This window comes from Podarcis cretensis (genome assembly GCF_951804945.1).
Source record: "Podarcis cretensis genome assembly, chromosome: 7".
Taxonomy (NCBI): Eukaryota; Metazoa; Chordata; class Lepidosauria; order Squamata; family Lacertidae; genus Podarcis; species Podarcis cretensis.
The window spans coordinates 65,307,074-65,333,322 of record NC_137176.1 but is presented as its reverse complement, the minus strand read 5'-3'; the positions used below and the strand labels follow the sequence as shown (position 1 = coordinate 65,333,322).

General features: G+C 42.7%; 1 protein-coding gene across 1 annotated transcript in view; it reads left to right on the top strand.

The window, feature by feature from the left end:
* CNGB3 (cyclic nucleotide gated channel subunit beta 3) overlaps nt 1–26,249 on the top strand; it is a gene marked incomplete at its 5' end in the record, with an annotated part of 52,510 nt that overhangs the window by 22,450 nt on the left and 3,811 nt on the right. Inside the window, 11 exons of the mRNA XM_079982821.1 lie at nt 2,203–2,253; nt 3,418–3,504; nt 5,381–5,445; nt 6,097–6,219; nt 10,989–11,130; nt 14,431–14,590; nt 14,980–15,077; nt 17,152–17,235; nt 19,672–19,790; nt 22,497–22,643; nt 24,614–24,785. Of these exons, the coding sequence (XP_079838947.1) occupies nt 2,203–2,253; nt 3,418–3,504; nt 5,381–5,445; nt 6,097–6,219; nt 10,989–11,130; nt 14,431–14,590; nt 14,980–15,077; nt 17,152–17,235; nt 19,672–19,790; nt 22,497–22,643; nt 24,614–24,785 (1,248 nt within the window). The remainder of the gene's footprint in view (nt 1–2,202; nt 2,254–3,417; nt 3,505–5,380; nt 5,446–6,096; nt 6,220–10,988; nt 11,131–14,430; nt 14,591–14,979; nt 15,078–17,151; nt 17,236–19,671; nt 19,791–22,496; nt 22,644–24,613; nt 24,786–26,249) is intronic.

Sequence of the window (26,249 nt, the reverse complement as noted above, 5' to 3'; positions counted from 1 at the left end):
TTTCCATATAACATCACTTCCATACATCAAAACAGTCTTAGCGTCATTAATCTTCACCAATCTGCCTCCTTTCTCAAAACCTCTGAGGAGATTCACCAGAAATGCAGTCTGAAAACAAGTCCGTTCTTCCTCCCGGCTGTAAATCCTTTGGCAAGATGGCGACTCCGAATTAATTGCTGCACCATTCCAAAAGCTCTTATTGCTTCTCAATCTCCATAAAGCATACTTTTGGTTAAAGTTTATCTCCACACAGACCTTAATCATCCTGCTTGGGTCAGTTCAACCGACGATTCTAATGAGGAGGGGTTCTTGTAAATCACATAGAAGGAAAGTAAAAAAGGTCCGTCCCCCCCATTCAGTCCCGTTGTCAACATACCCAGGCTTTGGTGTATCTTCATCGTAAAATATTCCTGTTTCTCCAACCCGTCGTCTTCTTTCGCAGAGGTCACTTAAATTAGCAGACTTCACTCCCCTTCTTCACTTGAAATATGTGCATTTGCTTCTTTTGTAATTAATTATTCCAAATTGCTGCAGCTAGTGCGCGATCAGAGATAGCGTCCAGGAGAGCCGAGGTCCACACGGGGGCATTCTGCCTAGGGCCCTCACCCCCTTCTTTCGAATTAGGGGGTGATTTATGGGCACAGCAGGCAAGGGCAGTGTTCCCCATTTCCTTGGGGCAACAAGGGAGGCTGCCTACTCCCATAACAGCCTCTTAATTACCCCGTGTGGGTCGGAGAGATGGTATTGTCGGCCATCTTCCAATGCACCCCCTAGTGGCCCCCCGGAAGCCCCGCCTCTAGTGGGGAAGAGCTGTAGGGCTCAGAGGATGCAAGAAAGAGCCAAGACACCGTGCCTGAGCAAAGCGGGGAGGAGGGAGGTCCCCCTTTACCCAAGCCTTCCCTGCGCAGTAGGCTTTCGCACAGAGAGGGGAGGCATCAGCTGGGGGTTAAGAGACTACTCTGCTGGGGAAAGTTTAAGGACCGCCCACTCTCAGATTCTGCTAGTGAGTGAGCAAGACATGGAATAGAGGCATTCTGCATTGTAAATGTTTTGCACCAATAATAAAGCCTTTGAAAAGACCAGTGAGGGACCTTGCCTGATCGCTCTCGAGCAACCACACCGATAGGCATAACTGTATATAAAGTCAATAAATAATAAATAATAATCTCAAGGTAGGGTTGGGAAGAAAGCCTGTCTGAAACCCAAGAGTGCTGCTGCCAATCAATGTAGACCGTAGTGGGTTAGATAGGCCAATAGTGTGACACAATGTAGGGCAATTTCCTAAGTGCAATCAAGCCCCACCTACACACAGACAGTAATTTTAAAATAAACATCTAATCATTCTTAATGTTGACAGTTCTAATGCTAATGAGAGCACATTCATCCAGCTTTGTGTGTTCATACAGCCTATGAACCCATACCCCTAATCCGACTGCTCTGAGATTTTTATTCTAACATTATCTCCCTCTATCCTCCCTCTATACCTTTAAATATTTTCAAAAATGATATTTAAAGAGAGACTGGAGATTTTCCCCATGCAGAATCATGAAGTTTTAATCACCCCTAAATGTCCACCTACCTGCATAGGCTTCTTCTCAGTCTTGTTTCCTAATGCATATTGTTTATTTGAAAGAAATAACCAAGTGTTAATCTACATATTTGCTTAGATTTCCAGATTTTCTAAACCATTCCCAAACAAAGTTACTAAGAAAGAAACTGTGTCTTGGAAAGAAGTTATCTCCCTACAAACATACAAATCCCGATCCAACTTAATATCCCAGGGTTTGGTGTCAGTGTGTATGACCCCTTGCTCAAGCTCAGCAAAACAAGATTGTGTCAAAGATTGTTTGAGACTCTGATATATGATGCCTTGAGTTCCAGAGGCTATACATTAAATTTTAAAAGTTATCTGTAACTAAATCCAAAATCAATTGAATGAGTTGGCTTTGCCTAACTGAAGTCTCATTGCTTTCAATAAAGCTTAGTGACAACTCACATTAGCTGGGTAGCCAAGGATAAGGATTTGGATGTATGCATGAAAACTTGCCTAAAACAAAGGTTTGTGCTTTGAAACCTCAGTCCACAAGTGCTAATGGACTTCAGCTAATCATGTCTAATTTAGTCAGATGCTATCCTGAAATGGTTCTTTGTTTTTGTACTGAGCTTTACCTAACTGCATGTTTTTCCTGCTTCTAATTATAGTCAGATAAAGTAGAAATGAAGAAATACTACCGGAGCACGTTAAAATTTAGGGTAAGTAAATAAAGCACGCTTGCTAAGGGAACAAAACAGTTATTCAAACTATATATCCACTTGGATATGGCTATCCTACAGCTTCCCTCTCCCTACCAAGGTAGTCTTCAAGGTGGAAATCAAGCAGAAAATCAGTAGTGATGTACATTTCAGATGTTGAAACTGAAATTGAAAATGATACCTGATCAAAAACTTACAGTCCCGTCCCAAAGGGTGGTGAACCTTTGGCCCTTCAGACATTGCTGAACTGAAACATCCACCAGCCCCAATGATCATGACCAATAGCCAAGATTGGTGGGAACTGTAGTCCGAGGCCCCTCACCCTTGCATGAAAGAAATAAGAGGTTTGCCTTTGATGGAGCATCAGAGATTCAGCTCCTGATTCTCCTGTTGCAGCCACCCTTGGAAAGGCATATTTGCTTAATTGTTTGCCTACTTTCTGATGGGCCTGTTGGCGATGTATTGTATTTGAGCAGCACTTGAAGTCCTTCCTACATTACTGCATTCATTACAAGGGACTGCTCTTGTGAATGAAAACTATAATGTGGAAAGAAGCCTCGAGAGATTTGGTGTTGAGAAGGAATCCTTTCTTAGCTCAGATGAGCCATGCTCATCTTGAAATCTGGATTAGATATTTGAAAATCACAATATTTCAAGGCAAAATTTGTCTGCTAAGGACCAAAGAAATGTGAGGTGGGCAAGAACACAATGTGGTCTGCTACTCTTGCCCTGAAATGGGATATACTGACTTCACAGAAAACATTTTGCTTGATCTTTGTCAATATTTTGATACCACTTATTCGGCTTTTGACTACATATTCAGTTCTGACTTTTCTTGAAATCTCCTAAAGATGGACATTTCATTTTAGCACCTTGTTCAATCTCTTACCAATAACTTAGATGATGAATCCAGTCAGAAACTAGGGATCCATTGGCTAAATCCAGCTTTACAATACCATCATCTGGGCTCAGTTTATTTATATACTGCATGCATTTTCTGGAGTGCTCAGAGTGGATCAGAGAAAAGAAGAAGGTAACAACAAATTTTCTGCATATAGAAAATGTGTTCCATGTACTAGAAAGATAGGACTTGAGCACTCCATTACAGTTTTTAACTACATGAGAATTAATTTAACATTGTAACTGAACTTTTTTCTTCAACAGCTTGATGTGTTTTCCGTAATACCGTTTGATGTCTTGTACGTTGTGTTTGGATTTAATGCAATATTTAGAGCAAACAAGGTGGTGAAGGTAAGATGAGATTATCTACTGTTACCCTCAGTCCAGGGACAGAAATCCTACTTGTAAATACATACTGTTTGTCACCCACAGTGGTCAGGGGAGATTTCCGAATATACACGGCACAGGATGGTATCAAACTTCTTCCAGCTGCACAACACAAATTGGTTGTTTTGAAGTTTATTGGGTCATTCCAATTCTAAATAAGTGGTTTTTGAGCTGAAAAACATGTCAGCCAGGTTCCCAGAAGGCATTATATGAACAAACACTGATAACAGACCTTGCCTTTCCATATTAATTTACCACCAGATGAGTAATTTAAGACATTTTCATTTAACATAGCAAGAAAGATTCATGCGAGGGACTGATGTGGATGCTTACCTACTCAGTCCATCTATAAACACTGCAAAATGGATCCTTGTACTGTTGGTTTATATGAGGCTAATGGTGGATCCATCCCTCCTTCAGATTGTTGGTGATGGTGCCAGTCTCTTGCTTGGGAAATAAAGACGGGGAACACAACTCTCCCTGATATTGTTTAGCATGTTGATTGTTAGTCTGTGTACTGTTATTTTACTATTTTCTATAGCTTTTATAGTATGAGTCACCCTGAGAATATTTATATCGAAGAGCAACAGAGAAAGCCATCACTATCGTTATCTGATGAAGGCGACATACACACAGTCGCACCTGGTTTCAGTTTTTTAGCTAAAGCAGCCCTCCCCAACCTTGTGTCCCTCTGATATTTTGGACTACAACTCCCATCAGCTCTGACCCAAGGTAACTAATGGTCAGGAATGATGGGAGTTGTAGTCCCAAATATCTGGAAGGTATCAGGTTGGGGAAGGCAGAGTTACAGGAACTGTGGGCTTGCAGCATCTGTTTGCACGCATAGTTCTTCATACAATTCCAGGTGTATTTTTGGACTCCTCCATCCAGTTACGCCATAAATTAATCACATTTTGTCCTGCCTTTCTTCCAAGGAGCTCAAGGCAGGAGCATATATGTCCCATCTCACCACCACCACCACCACCAGATATTTTCTCCTTGCTGCAACCCAGCACCATTGATTAGGCTGGGAGATAGTGAGCAACTCAAGGTCACCCACTGAGTTTCACAGCTAATGGGCTTTGAACCTGGGTTTCCTCTGCCCTAGTCTGAGCATAACTGGATGGAGTTAGTAGTTCACACATTGAAGATGCAATCCTTGTGTGGGAGTAAGTCACACTGAGAAGAGTAGGACTAACTTCTGAGCAAGCATGCATAAGATTGCCCTGCACATCTGTAAAATGTAGAGTCACTAAATTGTTACAAAATGCTGTTTTTAAAAAGCCCAACCTTTGAGCATGTGAAAAACTTGGATGAAGGGCAATTACTGTTTCCTTCCAATGGGTACCATTTCTAGAGACACATCCTTCTCTCTTTTTTTCTGGCTCCCGTGTCAGTTTATCTAAATTAATTTCAAATTAATGATCTAAACAAACCCGCTTCATTTGTAAAATCTAGAAAGGTAATTATCCAGACTGCCACCTCTCTTTCAAAAAGCCAGCCATATAGAAGAAAGGAAATAATAAATGGGGAGCACCAAAAGAATGTACTCTATCTATGAGCAAGAAACTTTGGTTGACTAGGTAAAATATCACTGTCATCATAATTCATCAAGACCACTGATCTGCTAAATGGAAAAGTATCCTCCATAGCCAAGCTCCTGGAAAAAGTGATATTTAAAATGTCAAGTTGTTTCTGCTTTTTGCTAGTTTAGCAGTATGATCATTTTTAAACCAAAATTTTAAGATTGCCAGAAACAGGCAGTTGTAAGTCGCAAAATCCATGTGAAATTATAGTGTTACCATATACAGTTGCGTTTCGTCTCTTGATTTGCATTCAGCATCTCACGTTCTTTGAATTCAATGACCGACTGGAGGCGATCATGGAAAAAGCATACATTTACAGGTATGTGCTAGACATGCTCCATTATCAGTGTTGGCATATTTGTAGAGTGTTGACATATTTCAGCATTTCCTGTCTCTGCCATTGGATGGCACAGTTTTTGTTTACAGCCTCAGATACCGACTGTAAAATGGGGACATAAAATGGGGGTATTCCACAGGCATATAACTGGCCAGGGTCCTGTGAGGGTGCTGGGGGCAGGCCTGTGTTGTTAACTGCTTGGAGTCTTAGAGGAAGGCTAGGATCTAAATGAACAGAAAATGTTAATGTCCAAGGCACAGGTTCCTGGTGTGATGCAATGGTGCCTGCATTTGTGAGCAACAACTAGCAAACACTCTTTCATGAACACAGTTGTACCTTTCTATAAATATTTCTAGCTGATTGAATTAGCAAGCCGCAGGGTCCTATGGGAAGCATACTTTACCAGTGCCCCTGTACTTGTTATTAATGGCAGTGATTCATTTGGCAATTGCAGAAGGGGAAGAGAGTTGAGCACCAGCTGATTTTTCCACACTGTCAATACTGGCCATAGCTGTAAGTCACAGCAGGTGTTAGTATTGCTATTGATCAAAACCCAGGTCTCCAAAGGGAAAACAGGCACAGGAATGTGTGTCCCACAGGAATGACATCAACTGTTGTTTATGTTTTTTACAGGGTCGTTCGAACTACTGGGTACCTGTTGTTTATCTTGCATCTTAATGCATGCCTGTATTACTGGGGTTCAACCTACGAAGGACTCGGCAGCACTAAATGGGTATATGATGGCAAAGGAAACATGTAAGTTCCTTTGCATTGCATGGCGTTTCCCCAGCCTGCCCACCTTCCCATCTTGCTTGCAAGCAAAACCTTCAGAACTTGCTTGCCCTGCTAACTTTTTAGCAGCATTGCTGCTGATTGGAAGTAATGAACAATGCTAATTATATGGAAGGCAGGTGTAGTGAGTGATTAGTTTACCGTTTGGGGTTTTTACGGGTTTATGAGTCAGCTCTAATCACTAACTTAATTAAACATTTAGAAAGCACAAGGGTCGTAAATTAAACTTACCGATTAGGTGTGAGAAGAAGAAGCATTACATACGGAAGAAAACAGCTACGTGGAAAGTTCAATGGAGTACAATTACTATGCAACCTTCCGATTGCAGCAGAACATTTTGCTCCCTTAAGAGTCTTCACAGGGTCATGTTCTGTCATTTCCTTTCATATGGCAAAGGATACATGTAAACATGTTGCAAAGAGAGAAACTCTCCAGTGGGAGCTGACACTGCGCAGTGCAGCTGGGGAAGAGGTGCCAAGTCAATAGCTATTAATTCAACAAAAGAAAAATATGGGATGTAGTCGGGGAGGCAACAGCAGGCAGTATATATTATAAGACATGCAATGCATGCAGAAATGTAGTGAGTGCAGCTTTTGCAGGCATGATGGCAATGCAGTTAATGTAGGAGGAAAATATGAATTCAGGTGATCCAGGTGGGGGAGCTAAATGGCAAAAGAATCAGCTGAATACCTAGATTTAAAACATGGGGCTAAACTCAGTCTCTGGCATGTTAGGGACTGGTGGGGCTCGTTAGAGTTTGTGGTGGAGGCAGGGGCAAGGAGAGTGACCCAGGAGAGGGGGGTCAATGATTTATGGGGTTTGGTGCCACCTACAAGGCAGGAGCCAGGGCAGGAGGAGGATGGGGCAGGACACAGGACTCTATTGTGTTCAAAGTACCTGAGCGTTAAAATAATCTGATACAGAACACCTTTGTCCCTCAGACATATCTGGTTCTATATTATGCTTTGTGTTAGATTAACTGAAAGTCATCATTCCTGTTAGCATGGGATGCTAACCATGGAGAGGCTGTATCACTCATTTAAATTTCCCAATGAAACAGGAGGCTCACTATTTGCAGCTATTGGGTTCCTCATTGATCCTCTTGCCTGCCACTTGCTATAAAGGGTAGATCACCTGATACGTTGTTCAAGTGTCTCGCACAGCAAGCAAGGAGTGGTGGCCAAAGGGACCAGGGAGACAAAGAGGAGAATCCATGGCTCTTGAATATTCCACACAAGTGAGCTTTAAAAGTATAGTGCCAGTCCCTGGGTTACAACTTGCCAAGTCTTCCACCAAGGGCTGAAATGCTTTGTTGTTTATACTGGAAAATTACATCAGTGTGTTATTGCTAGGGACTGGCTGATTAAATATCCTTACCAACCTGATCAAATTTGCAGATGACACCCAACTGGGAGGGGTGGCTAACACCCCAGAGGACAGGATCACACTTCAAAACGACCTTGACAGATTAGAGAACTGGGCCAAAACAAACAAGATGAATTTTAATAGGGAGAAATGTAAAGTATTGCACTTGGGCAAAAAAAATGAGAGGCACAAATACAAGATGGGTGACACCTGGCTTGAGAGCAGTACATGTGAAAAGGATCTAGGAGTCTTGGTTGACCACAAACTTGACATGAGCCAACAGTGTGACGCGGCAGCTAACAAAGCCAATGCAATTCTGGGCTGCATCAATAGGAGTATAGCATCTAGATTAAGGGAAGTAATAGTGCCACTGTATTCTGCTCTGGTCAGACCTCACCTGGAGTACTGTGTCCAGTTCTGGGCACCACAGTTCAAGAAGGACACTGACAAACTGGAACGTGTCCAGAGGAGGGCAACCAAAATGGTCAAAGGCCTGGAAACGATGCCTTATGAGGAACGGCTAAGGGAGCTGGGCATGTTTAGCCTGGAGAAGAGGAGGTTAAGGGGTGATATGATAGCCATGTTCAAATATATAAAAGGATGTCACATAGAGGAGGGAGAAAGGTTGTTTTCTGCTGCTCCAGAGAAGCGGACATGGAGCAATGGATCCAAACTACAAGAAAGAAGATTCCACCTAAACATTAGGAAGAACTTCCTGACAGTAAGAGCTGTTCGACGTGGAATTTGCTGCCAAGGAGTGTGGTGGAGTCTCCTTCTTTGGAGGTCTTTAAGCAGAGGCTTGACAACCATATGTCAGGAGTGCTCTGATGGTGTTTCCTGCTTGGCAGGGGGTTGGACTCGATGGCCCTTGTGGTCTCTTCCAACTCTATGATTCTATGATTCTATGAACCATACTAGCACTCAGCAATCCAATCTAAGAATGGCTGTAAACGTGCAAGAACTCACACATATATCCTAGCCCTTTGGTGTGCTGTCAGTAGTCTTCTACTGGCCTGTAAATTGCAAATTGCAAATCATATTTGTCTGACTGTAACTTAGTAGGGTTATAATAACAAAGATTAATTGATTATACTAGAGGGTTTGCTTGACCTGAAGCAGCCTGTCCAGGAGCCTAGTATAGGGATGGGTGACTCCGTCAATTTTGGTTTATATCAGTTTCTCATTGTTGCAGTTCTCTGCATATCAGTTGTCCACATTTCCACATCAATTTGTGATTTAAAAACAAAGCAAAAGCAAGGTATGCATGAAAATTCATCAGCATTTTAGCACCAATTTCTCCTCATACAGACATTTTTACGTGTAATTTTCCTACTATTGACATTTTTGCAAAGCAATTTCCTGTAACAAAATGCATTTTTGAATGTTATTTTCACTAATATATGCATTTGTATGTACATTTTATCCTATGCATTTTTGTATACTTTACCTTTTTGGAGTAACTGTACTGAAACAAATCGTAGAAGTGTAGCTTTTGATGGATGGCTGTGCTTTGGTTCTTGTATTGTTTCGGAATGTGTGAAGTAGGTAGGTTTGCATTTAAATGTGAACTGAATAAAAATTTTATCCCATCCCTACTAGTAGACAACAGCCTTGTGGTTGTCACCCTAGCAACAATGCATTGAAACACCTGGTGTTGCCAGATTGAAGTGTTACTGAGCAGACAGACCAAACACCACACATTTTCTGACTGTTAAAATGAGAGCCACGTAGCCAATCTGCTGCTGTCTCAAGAATGAACTTCTTAGAACGAGAATTATTTCCTTTGGAATTCAATAGAGTGATCAATAATCTCCCCTGATGTGTTCAGGAACAGCTTTATATGTCTGACACATTTCAAGTGAGGAAATCTGAAGATATGACCGCCAGAGGGTCCAACATACTTTCCATTATTATAGAGTCATGAAATGACAGGCAATGCGCTCACTCGGCTTGTACAGAAATAACCTTGCTGGTGTGCTGCATGGCCTGATTTCAAAAGACACTACAATTGGGAGGGGGGGGACAAGCACTGATTTTACATGACTTACTGTTTGCCCTGGGGGCCGGATCCGCCTTCTAAATCTAAATTTTATATAAAATGCATCTCTGGGTTATTTGTGGGGCATATAGTCCAGCCCTCCACAAGGTGTGAGGGCCCGTTGCCCCCCCCCCATTGGAAAAGTTTGCTGACCCCTGACTTAAATGAAGCCAACACAACTATGAAGACTGTTTCTCTACAGACACCACCTGTACTTAATAATGACACGTTTAGTGGCACACACACACACACACACACACCCCTTGTGGGGAACCTGTGACCCTCTAGAAGTTGTTGAACTACAACTCCCATCATTCCTTATCATTGTCCATGCTAGCTGCAATGAATAGGAGTTGGGATTCAGCAACATGATGATGATGATGATGATGATGATGATGATGATGATAAATAATTTATTATTTATACCCCGCCCATCTGGCTGGGTTTCCCCAGCCACTCTGGGCAGCTTCCAACAAAATATTAAAATACAATAGTCCATCAAACATTAAAAGCTTCCCTAAACAGGGCTGCCTTCAGCTGTCTTCTAAAAGTCAGATTTCCTTGACATCTGATGGGAGGGCGTTCCACAGAGCGGGTGTCACTACTGAGAAGGCACTCTGCCTGGTTCCCTGTAACTTCGCTTCTTGCAATGAGGGAACCACCAGAAGGCCCTTGCCTCTGGACCTCAGTGTCCGGGCTGAACGATGTGCTTGGAGACATTCCTTCAGGCATACTGGACCAAGGCCATCTGGAAGGCCACAGGATTCCCATCCTTGTTCTACATAAAACCATACTTTTTATTTTAGTTCATTAATTATCAGGACTAGTTGCAGTGAGGATGGGACGCGGGTGGCGCTGTGGGTAAAACCTCAGTGCCTAGGACTTGCCGATCGCATGGTTGGCGGTTCGAATCCCCGCGGCGGGGTGCTCTCCCGTCGTTCGGTCCCAGCGCCTGCCAACCTAGCAGTTCGAAAGCACCCCCGGGTGCAAGTAGATAAATAGGGACCGCTTACCAGCGGGAAGGTAAACGGCATTCCGTGTGCTGCGCTAGCTCGCCAGATGCAGCTTGTCATGCTGGCCACGTGACCCGGAAGTGTCTGCGGACAGCGCTGGCTCCCGGCCTATAGAGCGAGATGAGTGCACAACCCTAGAGTCTGTCAAGACTGGCCCGTACGGGCAGGGGTACCTTTACCTTTACCTAGTTGTAGTGAGGAGGTGGACGGAGGACATTTTTCCTGATTCTGAAATTCAGAATAATACAGAATAGTATTTCTGCATTGGAAACCTATGTAGAAGAATAATGATATCAAAAATTGTATTCTATCTACAGGTATCTAAGATGTTACTACTGGGCAGTTCGCACTTTAATCACTATCGGTGGGCTTCCAGAACCAGTAACCATGTTTGAAATCATCTTTCAACTTCTGAATTTCTTCTCAGGGGTCTTCGTATTTTCCAGCTTGATTGGTCAGGTAAGCAAAGGCATTAATTGTTAAACTGACCCTTGAGTTTAAGATGTTTCCAACAATCTGTGTAATTAACATTTAGTCTTCACATCAAAACATGAGTTTTTACTAAAGAGAGACAGGTACAAAGCTGTCTAGATATTCACCTGTATAGATCTCCCCCTCAGTGACATCTGTTGAAAAGATAAACTTCTAGACCCATAAATGGCAAAATTCTACAGTCTGCTCTGAATGTTGATGTTCAAATATAATAAAATAAGATACTCATGGAAGCAGTATTTATATGCCCTTGTTTTTCTGAGGGAATCACTCAGGGCTCCTTGGGAATTGTTATGAGGCTCCCATATATACCGTAGATTCAAATGGGACCACTGATCCATCTAGCCCAGGACTGATGCCCACTAGAAATTGCTCTCCATGGCCTCAAGCAGAGGTCCCTCCCAGCCCTTGTACCCAACAGCTGGTATGGCGCACTGGCATATGTGTTGGACTAGGACCTGGCTCAGTCATGAAACTCACTGACTGGCCTTGGGCTAGTCATGGTCTGTTAGTCAAACCTACCTCACTGTTGTTGTGAGGATGAAATGTGAAGGAAGAGAACCATGTACACACTCCCTGGCATGGGAAGATATTGCATCACTGGCTCCTCTGCATAACCTGGAACTTCTGACATTGCTGAAGCAAAGGTGGAAAGTATGTACACTGGAAGCTCCCAAATCATCTCAGAACACACCTTCCAACATGCCCTTTTGGCTTGCACTCTTTATAAAGACTTGAGGAATGAGGTTATCACCCCTCTTTTATTGTCCATTCTGGGTTGCCCAGCCACTGCCACAGTGTCCTTTCTCTTGGCAGATCAAGATGACCAGGAGACAGCAAATGTTGCAAGGCTTTTAGCTGGGGCAATTAGAATAAGATCCACTATTTGACTATTGATTCAAAACCTAAAAAGTATTTTATACAATTGACTTTTTTATTTTTTGTATATCATATTGTTGTTTTATTGCTATGACTGATGGCTGACACAAATAAAGATTCATTCATTCACCATCCAACACACATTCTATGGTGGTCTTCCATATAGGTATACCAGGGAGAAAATCCTGTTTAACTTCCAGAAAACACTGATGCTCTGTAATGTGACCAAAACATTTAGAAAGGGTTGACACCATTCTTCTCATAGTAATATCTGATATGAGTTTCATGCTGCCAAAAGAAATGAAAATGTATTGTTGAAGATGGTTTTGATGCTGTTATTGACTTAGATGACCCATAACAAATTTATAAAACTCTTGATTTCCTCATTGTCCTCACCTTTACTACTTATTATCTTGTTGGGGGCCAAAATTGTCTTGGCTTTTTTGAATCATGTTATTTTAAAATCAACATTTTAGAAAATCACTCCCATCCAGCTCCTAGTCTCTATATTGGGAAAAAGGGAAGTAAATATTAACCTGGAGTAATAAAAAAAAAAGTCAGGCTTGGTTTGTCCTCTACAAAGGCTAATTTGTTGTTTATCAAATGGATCTTTCTACAAATTAGCTTAGTTGCTGAGTTGATTGCTATTGGGAGTCAGGAAACAGCTTGTCAGCATTTCGAACAGTGCACAAACTCCATTTGCAATGTAATCCTATATATGTCTACTCTGAAGTAAATCCCATAGAATTCAGGTAAGTGGAAATGGGCTTATAGTTTTAGACTCTGTTAATATCACTGCCAATTTCACTCTGTGCTTGGCAGCTAGTCTTATGTTTCACGACGGACTGCAAACACACAGGTATGATTCTGGAGGCTCTTGTTTATTTGGAGAGTTTACTAACTGGTCTTGTGTAATCAGGCAAATACAATTTCAGCCCAATCCTCCTGTGCTTCTTTATAGTAGTATCATTCCAGAATAAAGTCAATGATTCTTAGGTGTCCAGAGGCTGACAGGAGAATGCAGGTCATCCACAGGTCAGGAAAAGGACATGAGACATGAAATGCCGTTAGCCTTTATTCACAAAAGTGAAAACACATCTGGGCTAGTATCCCCTAGTTGAAGACATTGCTGGAAAGTGGCGTCTGGCCCCTCCTTCCCTCTCTAGTCCCCTTCGTCTTGACTCCTCCCAAACATCTGTAGACCACAGCAACAGGGAGAGTTTCCTCTCTGGGCCTGTCTGGCCTGTTGCTCAGCAATGTGCAGGACTCTTCATGTTCTGGGTGTCAGTGGAGGAGGAGAGCCAGTAGGAACAGGACTATCTGGATACTGAGTAGTAGAAGCAGCTTCTGCCTCTTGTCGGAGTCTGCGCTCACACTGAGATTCTCGGCACCCGGTCCTGTCCTGGAATGGCTTCCTTCTTCTGTCCCCCCCATATTCACTCAAACCTCCCACTTCTAGCACCTCCCAGCTTGTCCCTTCCGCAGAGACTGAACCCCTGTGTCCCACCACCACTGTTCTGGGTCTAAGTCTTCTTCCTCTGTGCTGTCTCTGAGGGGCTCTTGGGCTGGCTGCGCCCACCACTCTTCCTCATCCAGCCAGTCCTTGACATCAGGGTGCTTTTAGTCTGCTATACTTTTTCTCATAAAAAATATTTAGTTTAGATGTTGGCATATGCCCTTTTCACAACAGAGCGCACACTGATAATTCACCACAGAGGAAGACTGCATTTTTAAAAAATAACGACTAAATAATAGTAATAATAATAATAATAATAATAATAATAATAATAATTTATTTCTACCCCACCCATCTGGCTGAGTTTCCCCAGCTACTCTTGGTGGATCCCAATCGAGTGTTAAAAACAATACAGCATTAAATATTAAAAACTTCCCTAAACAGGGCTGCCTTCAGATGTCTTTTAAAAAGAAGATAGCTGATTATTTCCTTGACATCTGATGGGAGGGCGTTCCACAGGGCGGCGCCACTACTGAGAAGGCCCTCTGCCTGATTCCCTGTAACCTCACAATGAGGGAACCGCCAGAAGGCCCTCGGCGCTGGATCTCAGTGTCCGGGCTGAACGATGAGGGTGGAGACGCTCCTTGGGCAACAAATCAAACACTTCTTTACAAAACTGGGTTTTTGGGGTAAAAAAGCAATGAACAACTGCATAGTATAGCATAAGTATATAAAATTGTGCATCCTTCCTTACCACTATCACATCAACAAAGCAGCTCATGACATATTGAAAGGTCAATAACATTAACGGCCAACCTCAGCCAACAAATAAAAACAAAACAATATAAATGCAGGAGATGTCATCTAAAAGTGACTAAAACGTCAACAGACTGTTATAATAGCCTTCTAACAATACTGGTTGATATTTGCAGATGCGAGATGTCATTGGCGCAGCGACAGCAGGGCAGAACTATTACCGTGCCTGTATGGATAACACTGTATCTTACATGAACGTCAACACAATTCCAAGAATTGTTCAGAATCGTGTTCGAACTTGGTATGAGTATACGTGGGATTCGCAAGGAATGCTGGGTAAAATTCAGAATAATTCAAAAGACACTTACAGCCCACCCTCCCCACTTTCCTTGGGAATATCAATATAATTTAGTTTCTTTGACAATGGACTGGGAATCAGCAGTGGTTATTAACTACTGTACCTGATTTCATCAAATAATTTTGTGCTTTATAAAAATATATTCTTTTAATAAATCCATATCCTAAATTGAAACTGATCCGAAAGGCTGCCTAAATTTGGATAATACTTTTGCAAGCTTTTATCAAGTATTCCTGACAGCCCTTCCCTTCTAATCATTTTAGTTTTGTAGTTGTTTTTGGTCGGTAGAGATCCAATGTAGCACAATTTTTGTTTTTTTTTAAAAAAAGTTTCTCCCCCTCACCTGTTCTGTAATCCTGCCTTGCAGATGAATCTGAATTACTGGAGCAGATGCCAGGAAAGATGCAGCTAGCCATTGCAATCGATGTGAACTTTGCCATTGTCAGTAAAGTTGACTTGTTCAAAGTAAGTGGCTTTTCATGTAATCTAACATCCAGGATTGGAAAGATGTTTGCTTGCTTGCTGTAATCCGGATTGACAAACAAACAAGCAAAACTATTCCAGTAAGCAATTTTTTTAAAAATAACTTTTTATTAAAAATTAAAACAAAACATATCTTCCTTATCCCCATTTTTCCTCCCTCCCCCCACAGAACCCACCCTCCCCCACCCCGACTTCCCTCAGTGCCAGTCTTTGATTTCTCTAGAAATGCTGTTTTCTGCATGTTACACAGTTGTATAGATCCTCAAACTATTTAGCTGCTTATTATCAATAAAAAGTTTGTGAATGTTTATTCAAAACCAGCCAAGGAGTCCAGTTCCCTTTGTTGTGTCTTCAAATACTTTGTAAAGGGTTCCCATTCATCTTTAAAGTCACAGTTATCCTTGTCCCGTAGCTTGTATGTCAGTTTTGCCAGTTCTGCATAATCCATCAATTTTTCTTGCCATGATTCTTTAGTTGGGGTTTCTTCAGTCTTCCATCCTTGTGCTATTAAAACTCTCACAGCCATTGTCGCATGCATGAAGATGTTTTTCAGCTTTTTTGGCAGATCTTTCCCTACAATCCCTAATAAAAATACTTCAGGTTTTTTAACAAATGTTAAATGGAACATTTTCTTCAATTCGTTGTATATCATTTCCCAAAATTTTTTAATTACCTTACAATCCCAGTAGTAAGCAATTTTTAATTTAAGTGCAACAGATAAAAGCAAAGCTACACAGTTGCTTTAATGCCGATGATTCCCAACTAGGACCAAGTATGGTATGTCAGGAGCCATCCTACTCTTGAGTAGGACCCTGGCAGAGACACATGCCCAACTGGCATGTTCTCTCCCTCCTGGACATTCATTTGGGAGCTGCAGAAGCTTTCTTCTGCCCAAACATCACAGCCACCGATGCCAACAGACATCGGCACACTCAGGGATCCGCAGAGTCTGCACAGTTTACATAACAGAACTCAATAGGTCAGTATTTGGCTAATCTACGTTTATTTACGGTACATATAAAACACTCGGAGCATTCTGACTCTTTCTCATCAGACAGCAAAGAGAAAGAACAAAGGACAATAGTCCCACTTCACGGAACACAGTAACACAAACATCCTGTCTCTGTCACTTCCCACTCTGTGGAATGAAAACATACACCGTCATGTGATAGACAACAATCCCATGACTGCAAGCATGGGAAATGAATCTTCAACATGGTGGCCCTGTGAAGGCAGAAGCACACGGGAAAGAGGTTCATGTAGTTACTAGTGGCTCACAGTGGGACTGAACCAGCCACCAGGAGCCACACAGGTTCATAAGCTTTGACAAAGCCGTGAAGGATGCTTATACAAGTTGCTGGCTTAAAGGAGACAATTACCCAATGCTTCCAATTTTACAGCAAGAATTCTGGGTCATTGCTGCATCCTAGCCATCCCAGTCTTTGTTCCCAAGAGTGGCACAGCCAGACTGCTGTTGCTGTGTGATTACTGGGGTTGCACTTACAGTCACTTACAGATTCACAAGGATGGCTTCAGATTCTAAACCTAAATGGTTGGAGCAAGGGTCATTGCATTGCATTGCATTGCATTGCATTGCATTGCATTGCATTGCATTGCATTGCATTGCATTATTATATTTTTATTTATACCCTGTCTTCCCCCCGATGGGATTCAAGGCAGCTTACAGATGAAAACAAGAATCACTAAAAATGTAGGAAAAAACCAATAATTAAAAAACATTTATCACATGGAGTCATGAATGGTTGGTGTAACAAACCTTGGGGCCACAATCCCTAAACTTTTAATTGCACAAGAATTCTTTGTTGGAACTAAATCATTAAATGGGTGAGCATATGCATGCTGCCTGCAACCTAGCTAATCTTAGAATGAACTTCTATGATCCACAAGTAAAGATTAGATTTAATCTTCTTTTTCTTCTTTTGTATTTTGACCTTCTGCCAGTTCTGTGTAACATTACCTGTATGCATTTCATACATACTGATTCATACAATTCTAATTCTAATTATTCTCGCCCGCCCCCCCTTTTTTTTAACAGGGATGTGATAACCAAATGATCTGTGACATGCTGCTGAGACTGAAATCCATTGTGTATTTACCTGGTGACTTTGTCTGCAAAAAGGTGATCTTGACAACTTATATTACAAATGCAAGAATAATGAGAGCATTAGAAAAAGGAGTTCAGCTATGGGTCAAGAATAAAATTTGAACAAAATTAATCTTGGGCAAATTACATTGCGTGAAAACTAATTAGAATGCAATTTGCAATAATAATAATGTACTCTCAAATTTCAAACTTGGCCCAGACAATATGGATTTTATTACTTATATATATGTGTGCGGGTTTGTGTTTTTTTAAAAATAGAGTAAGAGCAACTGGAATTTAAATATGAGTTATCTATTGGCATACATTATTAGACTTCATTATTTAACTGAAATGTTGCAGACACAAAACTAGATATAAGTGTAAAGAGAGACGCCTGAGACTGAGCTGTAAAATTCTGTGATTTGCCATCTGAAAAAAGAATCTGAGACACATACATTTAAATGTTCTGCGCTTTGCCAATAATGATCAGTCTCGATATAGCAATGCTTGCTGTAATGACTAGACGATAAAGTACAGCAGTTTTCTAAGTGTGGGCCAAACTAATGCTGTGTCTTTTGGGGAGAACCCAGAAATCAGGATTAGGACTTCAGCATAAGCCTAAAACTTCAGCTTAGCCTTTTCCTCTTGCACGAAGGTGCTGATGAAAATTCCACTCCCCTGCCACATCTGGAAGATGTTGTCTGGCATTTAAATGAAGCTTCCACTGGTAGCTACAGGAGCTTCCATCCTGGAGCAAATAGCAACTTTTGCGAGAATAACTTTTTTTCAAGATCACAGCATGGTGGGAAAGGGTTAAACCCCCCCCCCCATACTGCATTCTCAGTCTTGATTGCCTCCCTGATCTCTCTCTCACACACATACTGTAGCTACTATTTAAAGGAAATAAATCAAGCACGTTAAATTCTTACATGCATTTAATGTCACATCTACTTTGGCCCTGAAGTTGACAAGCGATTTAAATCTTTACCTATGTATGGCTGAGGTTTTGTTCAAATCCAGATCTATTATTTACAAAAATAATGCTCGAAACACTGGACCGCACTGACTATATAAATGATGGATACACCCCAGTTTTATGCTACCTTTTCTTTTATAGTATACTAGATTACATTGATTGAAGTACATATATCATAAGCGCAGACATTTCAGTCCTGTTTGTCCAGGTATAATTGGCTTCATTTGGATGCTAATCAGCTCACAAATGAGCTGGTAAATATGCGAGAAACAGCAGATGCTTTGGTTGGTTGATTATTCTTGATTTCCTCTTTGAAATTATGCAAATGATCATTAGGAAAAATAATTAAAATGCTGATTTGCTTTGGAATGTGCAGTGTTTCATTTGTTTGGGCTGCTGTTGCTATGCTTGTCTTGGAGAATGGGAGAGGCAAGGTGAGATAGAGAGAGATACTTTTAACTAGAGTCACATCTATGGATAGTTTTTTCAACTCTGTGAAGGTTAAAATCATTCCATATCAATGGACCGACCCAAGGCATTTTGCTACCTGAGTCAAAGGACGAGGAGCAATTTCCCCCTCTCAGTTCCATGTCCAGACGATATGTCAGTCACGAGGGAAACAGACATGCGTCACTAGGGAGGGCCTTCCACAAAGAGGGGACACCACTGAGAAGGCCCTGTTACAGGTCAGAGTCAACCAGGCAGCCCCCTGTGGCAGCACCGTGACGCCACCGGCCAATCACAGGGTCTGAAGTGGCTGATACTGGGGAATTCATTCTTTTAGGCACTTAGGGCTTTGTATGATAGTACTAACCTTAATTGGCAGCCAGTGCAGTGCTTTCAGGACTTCCGGTCTCATTGGGTTGCCCCACTTATCAGTCTAGCAGCTGCCTTCTACACTAGCTGTATAAGCTCCAAGCCGTCTTCTAGGTCACTACCCCCCATTGTAGGAGGCCACCAGAGAGCATGGGCAACCGAGGCCAGGCTATCCTGATCCAGAAATACCCATAGCTGGCGAATCAGCCTAAGCTGGGCATAAGCACGCCTAGCCACCAAAGCTACATGAGATTCTGGTGACACATAGGAGCCCAAACAGTGAACTTGTTCCTTCATAAGTAGTACAAGCCTACCTAGAATAGTATCTCTCTCTCAGCCTAACTCATCCTGGCAAAGTCACCGGGAGGATAAAATGGAGCAACCCCCATCTTGGCCACCCTGACCTCCTTGGGGGGAGGAGGAGATACCTAATTATTCATCATTACTGTATCTACAATGGGAAAACCTTTCAAAACAGGGCATAGTGATTTTACTGCACAGTTGAAGAAGCTGCTTCATCATGCCAGTGTTACAAAGCAGAGATTCAGTTTGTGGCAAGTTCACCAGCTGCAGAAATAAGTCATGACTCTTTAAAGAATATTCTTTCTGCAATTGCGTGTCATTATCACCACTGAGCTATCATGGACTGAGAATATTTTCTTCTGCGTGTTTATACCTAGGGAGAAATTGGTAGAGAAATGTACATCATCAAACAAGGAGAGGTTCAAGTACTTGGAGGTCCTGATGGCACCAAGGTCCTGGTCACCTTGAGAGCAGGAGCTGTATTTGGAGAGATCAGGTAATGTTTGTCTATTAAATCTGTATATCACCCATCGTCTGTAGATCTCAGGGCGGTTCACCACATATAAATAATAATAATAATAAAATAATAATAAAAACAAGTACAAAAAAGAAAACACCACAAACGAATAAACTCCCCTCCCCCAAGCACATTTGAAAGGCCTGGTTGAAGAGGAACATTTTTGCCTTTGCTGTTCCATAAAGGTAAAGGTAAGGGGACCCCTGACAATTAGGTCCAGTCGTGGCCGACTCTGGGGTTGCGGCGCTCATCTCGCTTTATTGGCCAAGGGAGCCGGCGTACAGCTTCCGGGTCATGTGGCCAGCATGACTAAGCCGCTTCTGGCAAACCAGAGCAGCGCACGGAAACACCGTTTACCTTCCCGCCAGAGTGGTACCTATTTATCTACTTGCACTTTGACGTGGTTTCAAACTGCTAGGTTGGCACAAACAACGGGAGCTCCATATGCTGTTCCATAGGGTTGACCAAATGTATATCACCATAATAAATTATCCTAATAATGTCTCTTCTATTAAACTACTCTGGAGAGCCAGTGTGGTCTAGTAGTCAGTGTTGGACTAAGAACTCCGAGACCAGGATTCAAATCCCCATTCAGTCCTGAACCTCACTGGGTGACCTCAAGCCAGTCACTTGCTCTCAGCCCAACCTACCTCACAGGGTTGTAGTGAGGATAAAATGGAGAGGAAGAGAAACCATGTGTGTCACCATGAGCAACTTGGAGGAAAGGTGGGGTGTGAATGCAACAAGTAAATAAAATAATGAGATACCCATGTGTCATCACAAATTGTTATTAGACAGAAGCAACACCAATGTGTGTTTGAGAAAGTGTCTCCATAAACAGGACCAGCAGGTCATAGCTGACTTCCCATGGTAAGCAAGAAGGTAGCCAGGGGTGGTTGTCTCTCTAATTTGGGGTTATGTCATACCACATCCAGGGTGGTCATTTTGCGACGGATACCACCACCACTCTCTCAAAATTCAAAATATGCCCACTAGTCCAAAAAGTTTGTCTGAGAGATTGAACCCTCTGTCTCTGGAAAAGTTTAGATCAGGTGCCTGTGAGCTGCCTATTTGCAGATTTAGCAGGAGCCGTTTGCGTTTTGTTAAATTGCAATTGGCACATTTTCACTGCCACGAGGGGTGCTGTAAGCAGTGGATAAATTTAAACCTGGCCCGCTGCTGTTTTCCAAAAGCAGTTTAGAGCTGTCTGCAGAAGATTAACAATAGCAGGATGGCAGCTGAAACAGAACTAGACTCCACTTTTATCGCATGCAGTGGCATTGATTTCAGCCACCTGAAAACATCGTACTTACATATGGAGATAAGCCCTATACAGTGGTGCCCCGCAAGACGAATGCCTCGCAAGACGGAAAACTCGCTAGACAAAAGAGTTTTCCGTTTTGGAGGTGCTTCGCAAAACGAATTTCCTATGGGCTTGCTTCGCAAGACGAAAATGTCTTGCGAGTTCCTGCAGGGTTTTTTTCCTTTCCACCCCCCCTTTTTCTAAGCCGCTAAGCCGCTTATCCGCTAAGCCGATAAGCCGCTAAAAGCCGCTAAACCACTAATAGCGCTAATCCGCTAAGCCGTCAATGGGCTTGCTTCGCAAGACGAAAAAACCGCTAGACGAAGAGACTCGCGGAACGGATTCTTTTCGTCTTGCGAGGCACCACTGTACAGGTGTTCTGCTTCTATGTTTGTCTGCTACACTAGCTACAGCCATTCCTAGACAGGGATAGCCTGCCCACTGTAGTCTATGCATCAGTAAACTCAGCTAGGCTACTGCAATGTGCTCTATTTGGGGCTGCCCTTGGGCTTGGCTTGGAAGCTCCAGGTAGTTTTGGATTGCAATGGCCAGACTGCTGGTGGGGGCATTGGGCTGAGAGCACGTGGTGGCATTGTTGAAACATCTGCACTGGCTCCCAGTTCAAGGTTCTTGTATGAATCTGCAAAGCCCTGAACAATGTAGGTCCAAGGTAAAGGTAAAGGGACCCCTGACCATTAGGTCCAATCATGACCGACTCTGGGGTTGTGACACTCATCTCGCTTTACTGGCCGAGGGAGCCGATGTACAGCTTCCGGGTCATGTGGCCAGCATGACTGAGCCGCTTCTGGCGAACCAGAGCAGCGCACGGAAACGCCGTTTACCTTCCCACCGGAGCAGTACCTATTTATCTACTTGCACTTTGACGTGCTTTTGAACTGCTAGGTTGGCAGGAGCAGGGACCAAGCAATGGGAGCTCACCCCGTCACGGGGATTCGAACCGCCGACCTTCTGATCAGCAAGTCCTAGGCTCTGTGGTTTAACCCACAGCGCCACCCACGTCCCAAGGGTACCTTAGGGGCCTCCAAAATCCTTCCTATCCTAGCTCAATCACCAAGATCATCTCCAGGAGTTAGCGAGGCAAAGCTCACTTGACAGAAGCACAAAACAAGAGTCTTTTGTGTGAGCAGCACAGTCTGGTGGAATGTTCTGTCAATACTCAGCAGGTACCTTCTCTTTCAGCATTTAAATGCCTGCTGAAAACTTTTCTATGCCATTAGCATTTACACAGCAATGAAGAAAATACTTTCCATAACAGTTAGCTGATGGTCTCTGACGATATATATATAAAACGGTAAGCTGCTTTGATGTTATTAATGATATGGTGGTAAATATTTTTATAAATGTTCTCTCTGTTGTTTCAGCCTCTTAGCTGCAAGCGGGGGAAATCGGCGGACTGCAAATGTGGTGGCCCATGGATTTGCCAACCTCTTCATTCTTGACAAGAAGACCCTCAATGAAATCTTGGTGCACTACCCTGATTCTGAAAAGCTCCTGAGGAAGAAGGGAAAGTAAGTCTTTACACAAATCTATAGACCATTTGCCTTAAAATGCAGAACTGGCATCTCTTTCCCTCTGTTTGTGTAGAAGAGCATTTGCTTCTTAGACATATGGTTCTTGCTGGACATGGCTGCAAATGTTGGAGGAAGGATAACTTGGGGCTAATAATGCCAGAAGATCAGGGACATTGCAAGTTATTTAAAAGACCCAGCAGACAGGCCCACAACACAAATTTCCACAAACATATGTAGCACTTATGGACAAACTAAAGGCGGCAGGTGTTTAAAGGTAAAGGGACCCCTGGCCATTATGTCCAGTCTCAAATGACTCTGGGGTTGCGGCGCTCATCTTGCTTTTTTGGCTGAGGGAGCCGTCGTACAGCTTCTGGGTCATGTGGCCAGCATGACTAAGCCGCTTCTGGCGAACCAGAGCAGCGCACAGAAACGCCGTTTACCTTCCTGCCAGAGTGGTACCTATTTATCTACTTGCACTTTGAGGTGCTTTCATACTGCTAGGTTGGCAGGAGCAGGGACTGAGTAATGGGAGCTCACCCTGTCGCGGGGATTCGAACCGCCGACCTTCTGATCGGCAAGCCCTAGGCTCCGTGGTTTAGGTATCACTAATAATGTACTCTGCACCATGTGCAGCAAAAAAAACCAAATATTTTAAAAATAATAGAAGGGGTGAATGGCAGGAGATACCCTGGGTCATCTTTTAACAATGCATCTGCAGAAGCTACAGACCCAAACAAGCGAAAGCCAATAGAGTTGTTATTGTGTGCCAATAGTACAGTTATCTGTTATTTTTTTTTCTTTAATGCCATGTAATTCCATTACTTAGATGACCATGTTTCTGATGTATAAAGGAATGTGTTCTTTTAAAATGCAGGTTTACAATGAGGAGAGATTACACTATTGTTGTAAGATTTTTCTGCTATTGACCTCTTGAGAATACCTCAAGTGTTTATCTTTCAAAAGTTAACGTAACTCTTTTGAGTTCTAGCCTTTAGTAAGAAATGCATACATATTCTCAAAAGAATATTTGCCCATGCAGTTTCATTGGAGATCATGGGTAGCCAGCCAGTCACTATTCATCTTAATGGTTGTATACAACCACTAAGTTTAAAAGTTGTATGCTTTGAGTACCAGCTCATGAGGAGAAACAAGAGCCAACTGTTGCCTTCATGCACTTGCTTGTTGGCTACCTAGAAACATTTGGTTCACTACTATGAGAAATGGGATGCTAGATTAAATAGTGTCTAACCCTAAAAACCATGATCCAGCAGGGCTTTTAATGTTCATATGCCTAGTGGGGGCTAGGACAATCACTCTTACCTATTTTTTGCCCTTGCCCAGGAAGCAATTACAGATCAGACCTAATTAGGAGTCTGCATTGATTTTTTTTCATGTATCTTGCCGATAAAAAATAAATCAGTTCAGCTTTTCCATATTCTTTCCAGAGTGGACTAATCCATTTCTGCAAGGAATCGCTGGATTTCCTTGAATTTTTAAGCAGCCACCAATATGCAGATTGGCGTGAGATGGCTGTTGCTTAGAACTGAAACTTAAAAGAAAGTCCCCCTGGTGCATGGGTCTGTGCTTTTATATGTTGCAGCTCGATTGCCTTGGGTGGCAAGGCAAATCGGTACACAAAAAAGGCAGAATTATTGAATTCCGAATGGAACATGGGAGGAGGTGAGTGGGAGGAGAGAACTGTATTCAAAGCCCCGAGCGCTTTGAAGGAAACAAATGAAATACAAATAATGGAATTGGAAGTTGGAGGTCAGGCGTTGCACAAGGCTTCCCTCTCCAATAAAAGCTGATGGACGAACTGTGTGTCTTTTGCTGCCTGGCTGGGAATCCAGGATCAGAAATATTACAGGGTCTAGCAAAACTACTAAATAGAGAGGTGGCTGTTCAAATACTATTTCATATGCTCTCTCTTTCTCCGTCCCCCCCCCCCACCTTTTCCTATGATCTAGAGTGCTCATAAAGAAGGCAGGCAAACCTGTGGGAGGACCAACAGCACCTGCCAAAGGCTTGACCCTGTTAACCCAGAAAGTAGAACCGCCCAAGATGTTCCAAGCGCTGCTGGGTGGAAAAGGTGGTGGCATGGCGGCTGTTATCCAGCTGAAGAGACAGATGGAGGAACAGGTACTCACAAATGCTGCAAGTTCAATGGGGAGTCTGGAATGTGGAAGAGATAAACAGGGAGAATACCAACTCAGGGCAGGGTGGAGGTCAGGTTAGTTAGAGGAACTACCAGGAGCAAGGAATCTAATCCTCATTAAACATCCAAGCATAAGGAGATGGCAGGCATTACTATGCCATCGCACTCGGAAATGTCTGAGAAGGCACATACCCTCCCACCAGATTTATAAGCAGTGGGAAATGTGCTGAGCAGAGTCTTCAAAAGGGGATGCAAGTTTTATAAACCCATCCTGACGAAGACAACAATGACGGTGTGTTTCAGTTCACCCCTATTAATGTAGCAATTTTCTTTCTGAAGCAGATAGCAGTGATCAGCACAGATGGAGAGATCCCCCTTCCTTCCGCCATATTCTCAAGGATCTTCCCAATTAGCTGAATTTAAACAAATAAATAATTTCATAAGATTGTTCGCAGTATGAAGAAAGTGGATTAGAGACAAACTTGTTTCTTCCTCATAATTACTGGCATTTGGAACAACACAATGAAGTTTATCGTCAGCAGATTTGGGGCAGACAGAAGAAAGCTGTACTTTATACATTAATTCCGTAATAAACCCCTGTAGTTCCCTTATATAAGAAACACACACGGACACGGATATTTTAGGCTAATGGGCTAAAATAGGTCACAACTTGTGATTACAGATGTGAGGGGTTGAGTTTAGGTACTGGGTGAAACCAGAGTACCGGTATATCCCGACTCCTGCCTGTCTGCAGGGAGTCGCACTAAGGGTAAATCACCAGTAGTGGGAGCTCTACAGCATACGTCAAATGGGGGGGCAGTGTCCCCGATGGGTCATGGCATGGCCCTAGCCCACGACCAGCCTTTGGACAGGATCCACAACCCCAGATCCTTTTAACAAGATACCCTTATCGAGGAGGGGCTGGTGGAGGCAACAACCTTCTCTCCCATCACAAAGGCTAAGCCAGAGTTACCTGTTATGTCAGACACTGACATAAACAGGAAAATAAAGGGGTGAGGAGCAAAGGAGAGGCGCTTGGTCTGGCTTTCATTTCTAGCTTCATAAACCATGAAATGTGGATTTATTGTCTGAGCTGAGCCTGTCCAACAGGACTTCAACCAGAGTTTGTTTAGTTTAATCACTTATAACCCAACTTTAAGATAGTTTTTCCTAAGACAGCTTGTAACTAAACAATAATAAAATGCACGACAACAAGTAAAGAAGTAACCAATAAAAATAACATCAGTTAAAATATAGACATGTAAGCATAATATCACTCACACACAAAAAAAGGTCCAGGACCACACCTCTGCATTCTCACAGTGAGCCAAGGCACGTGGCTATTTTTTGCTGGGCAAGTTACCATTTAGTGACCTTTCTCCTCCAATTGCACTCAAAAATATTTTTCAGTATATGATCATGCCTGCTTTTTTCACATGGGAGGCATT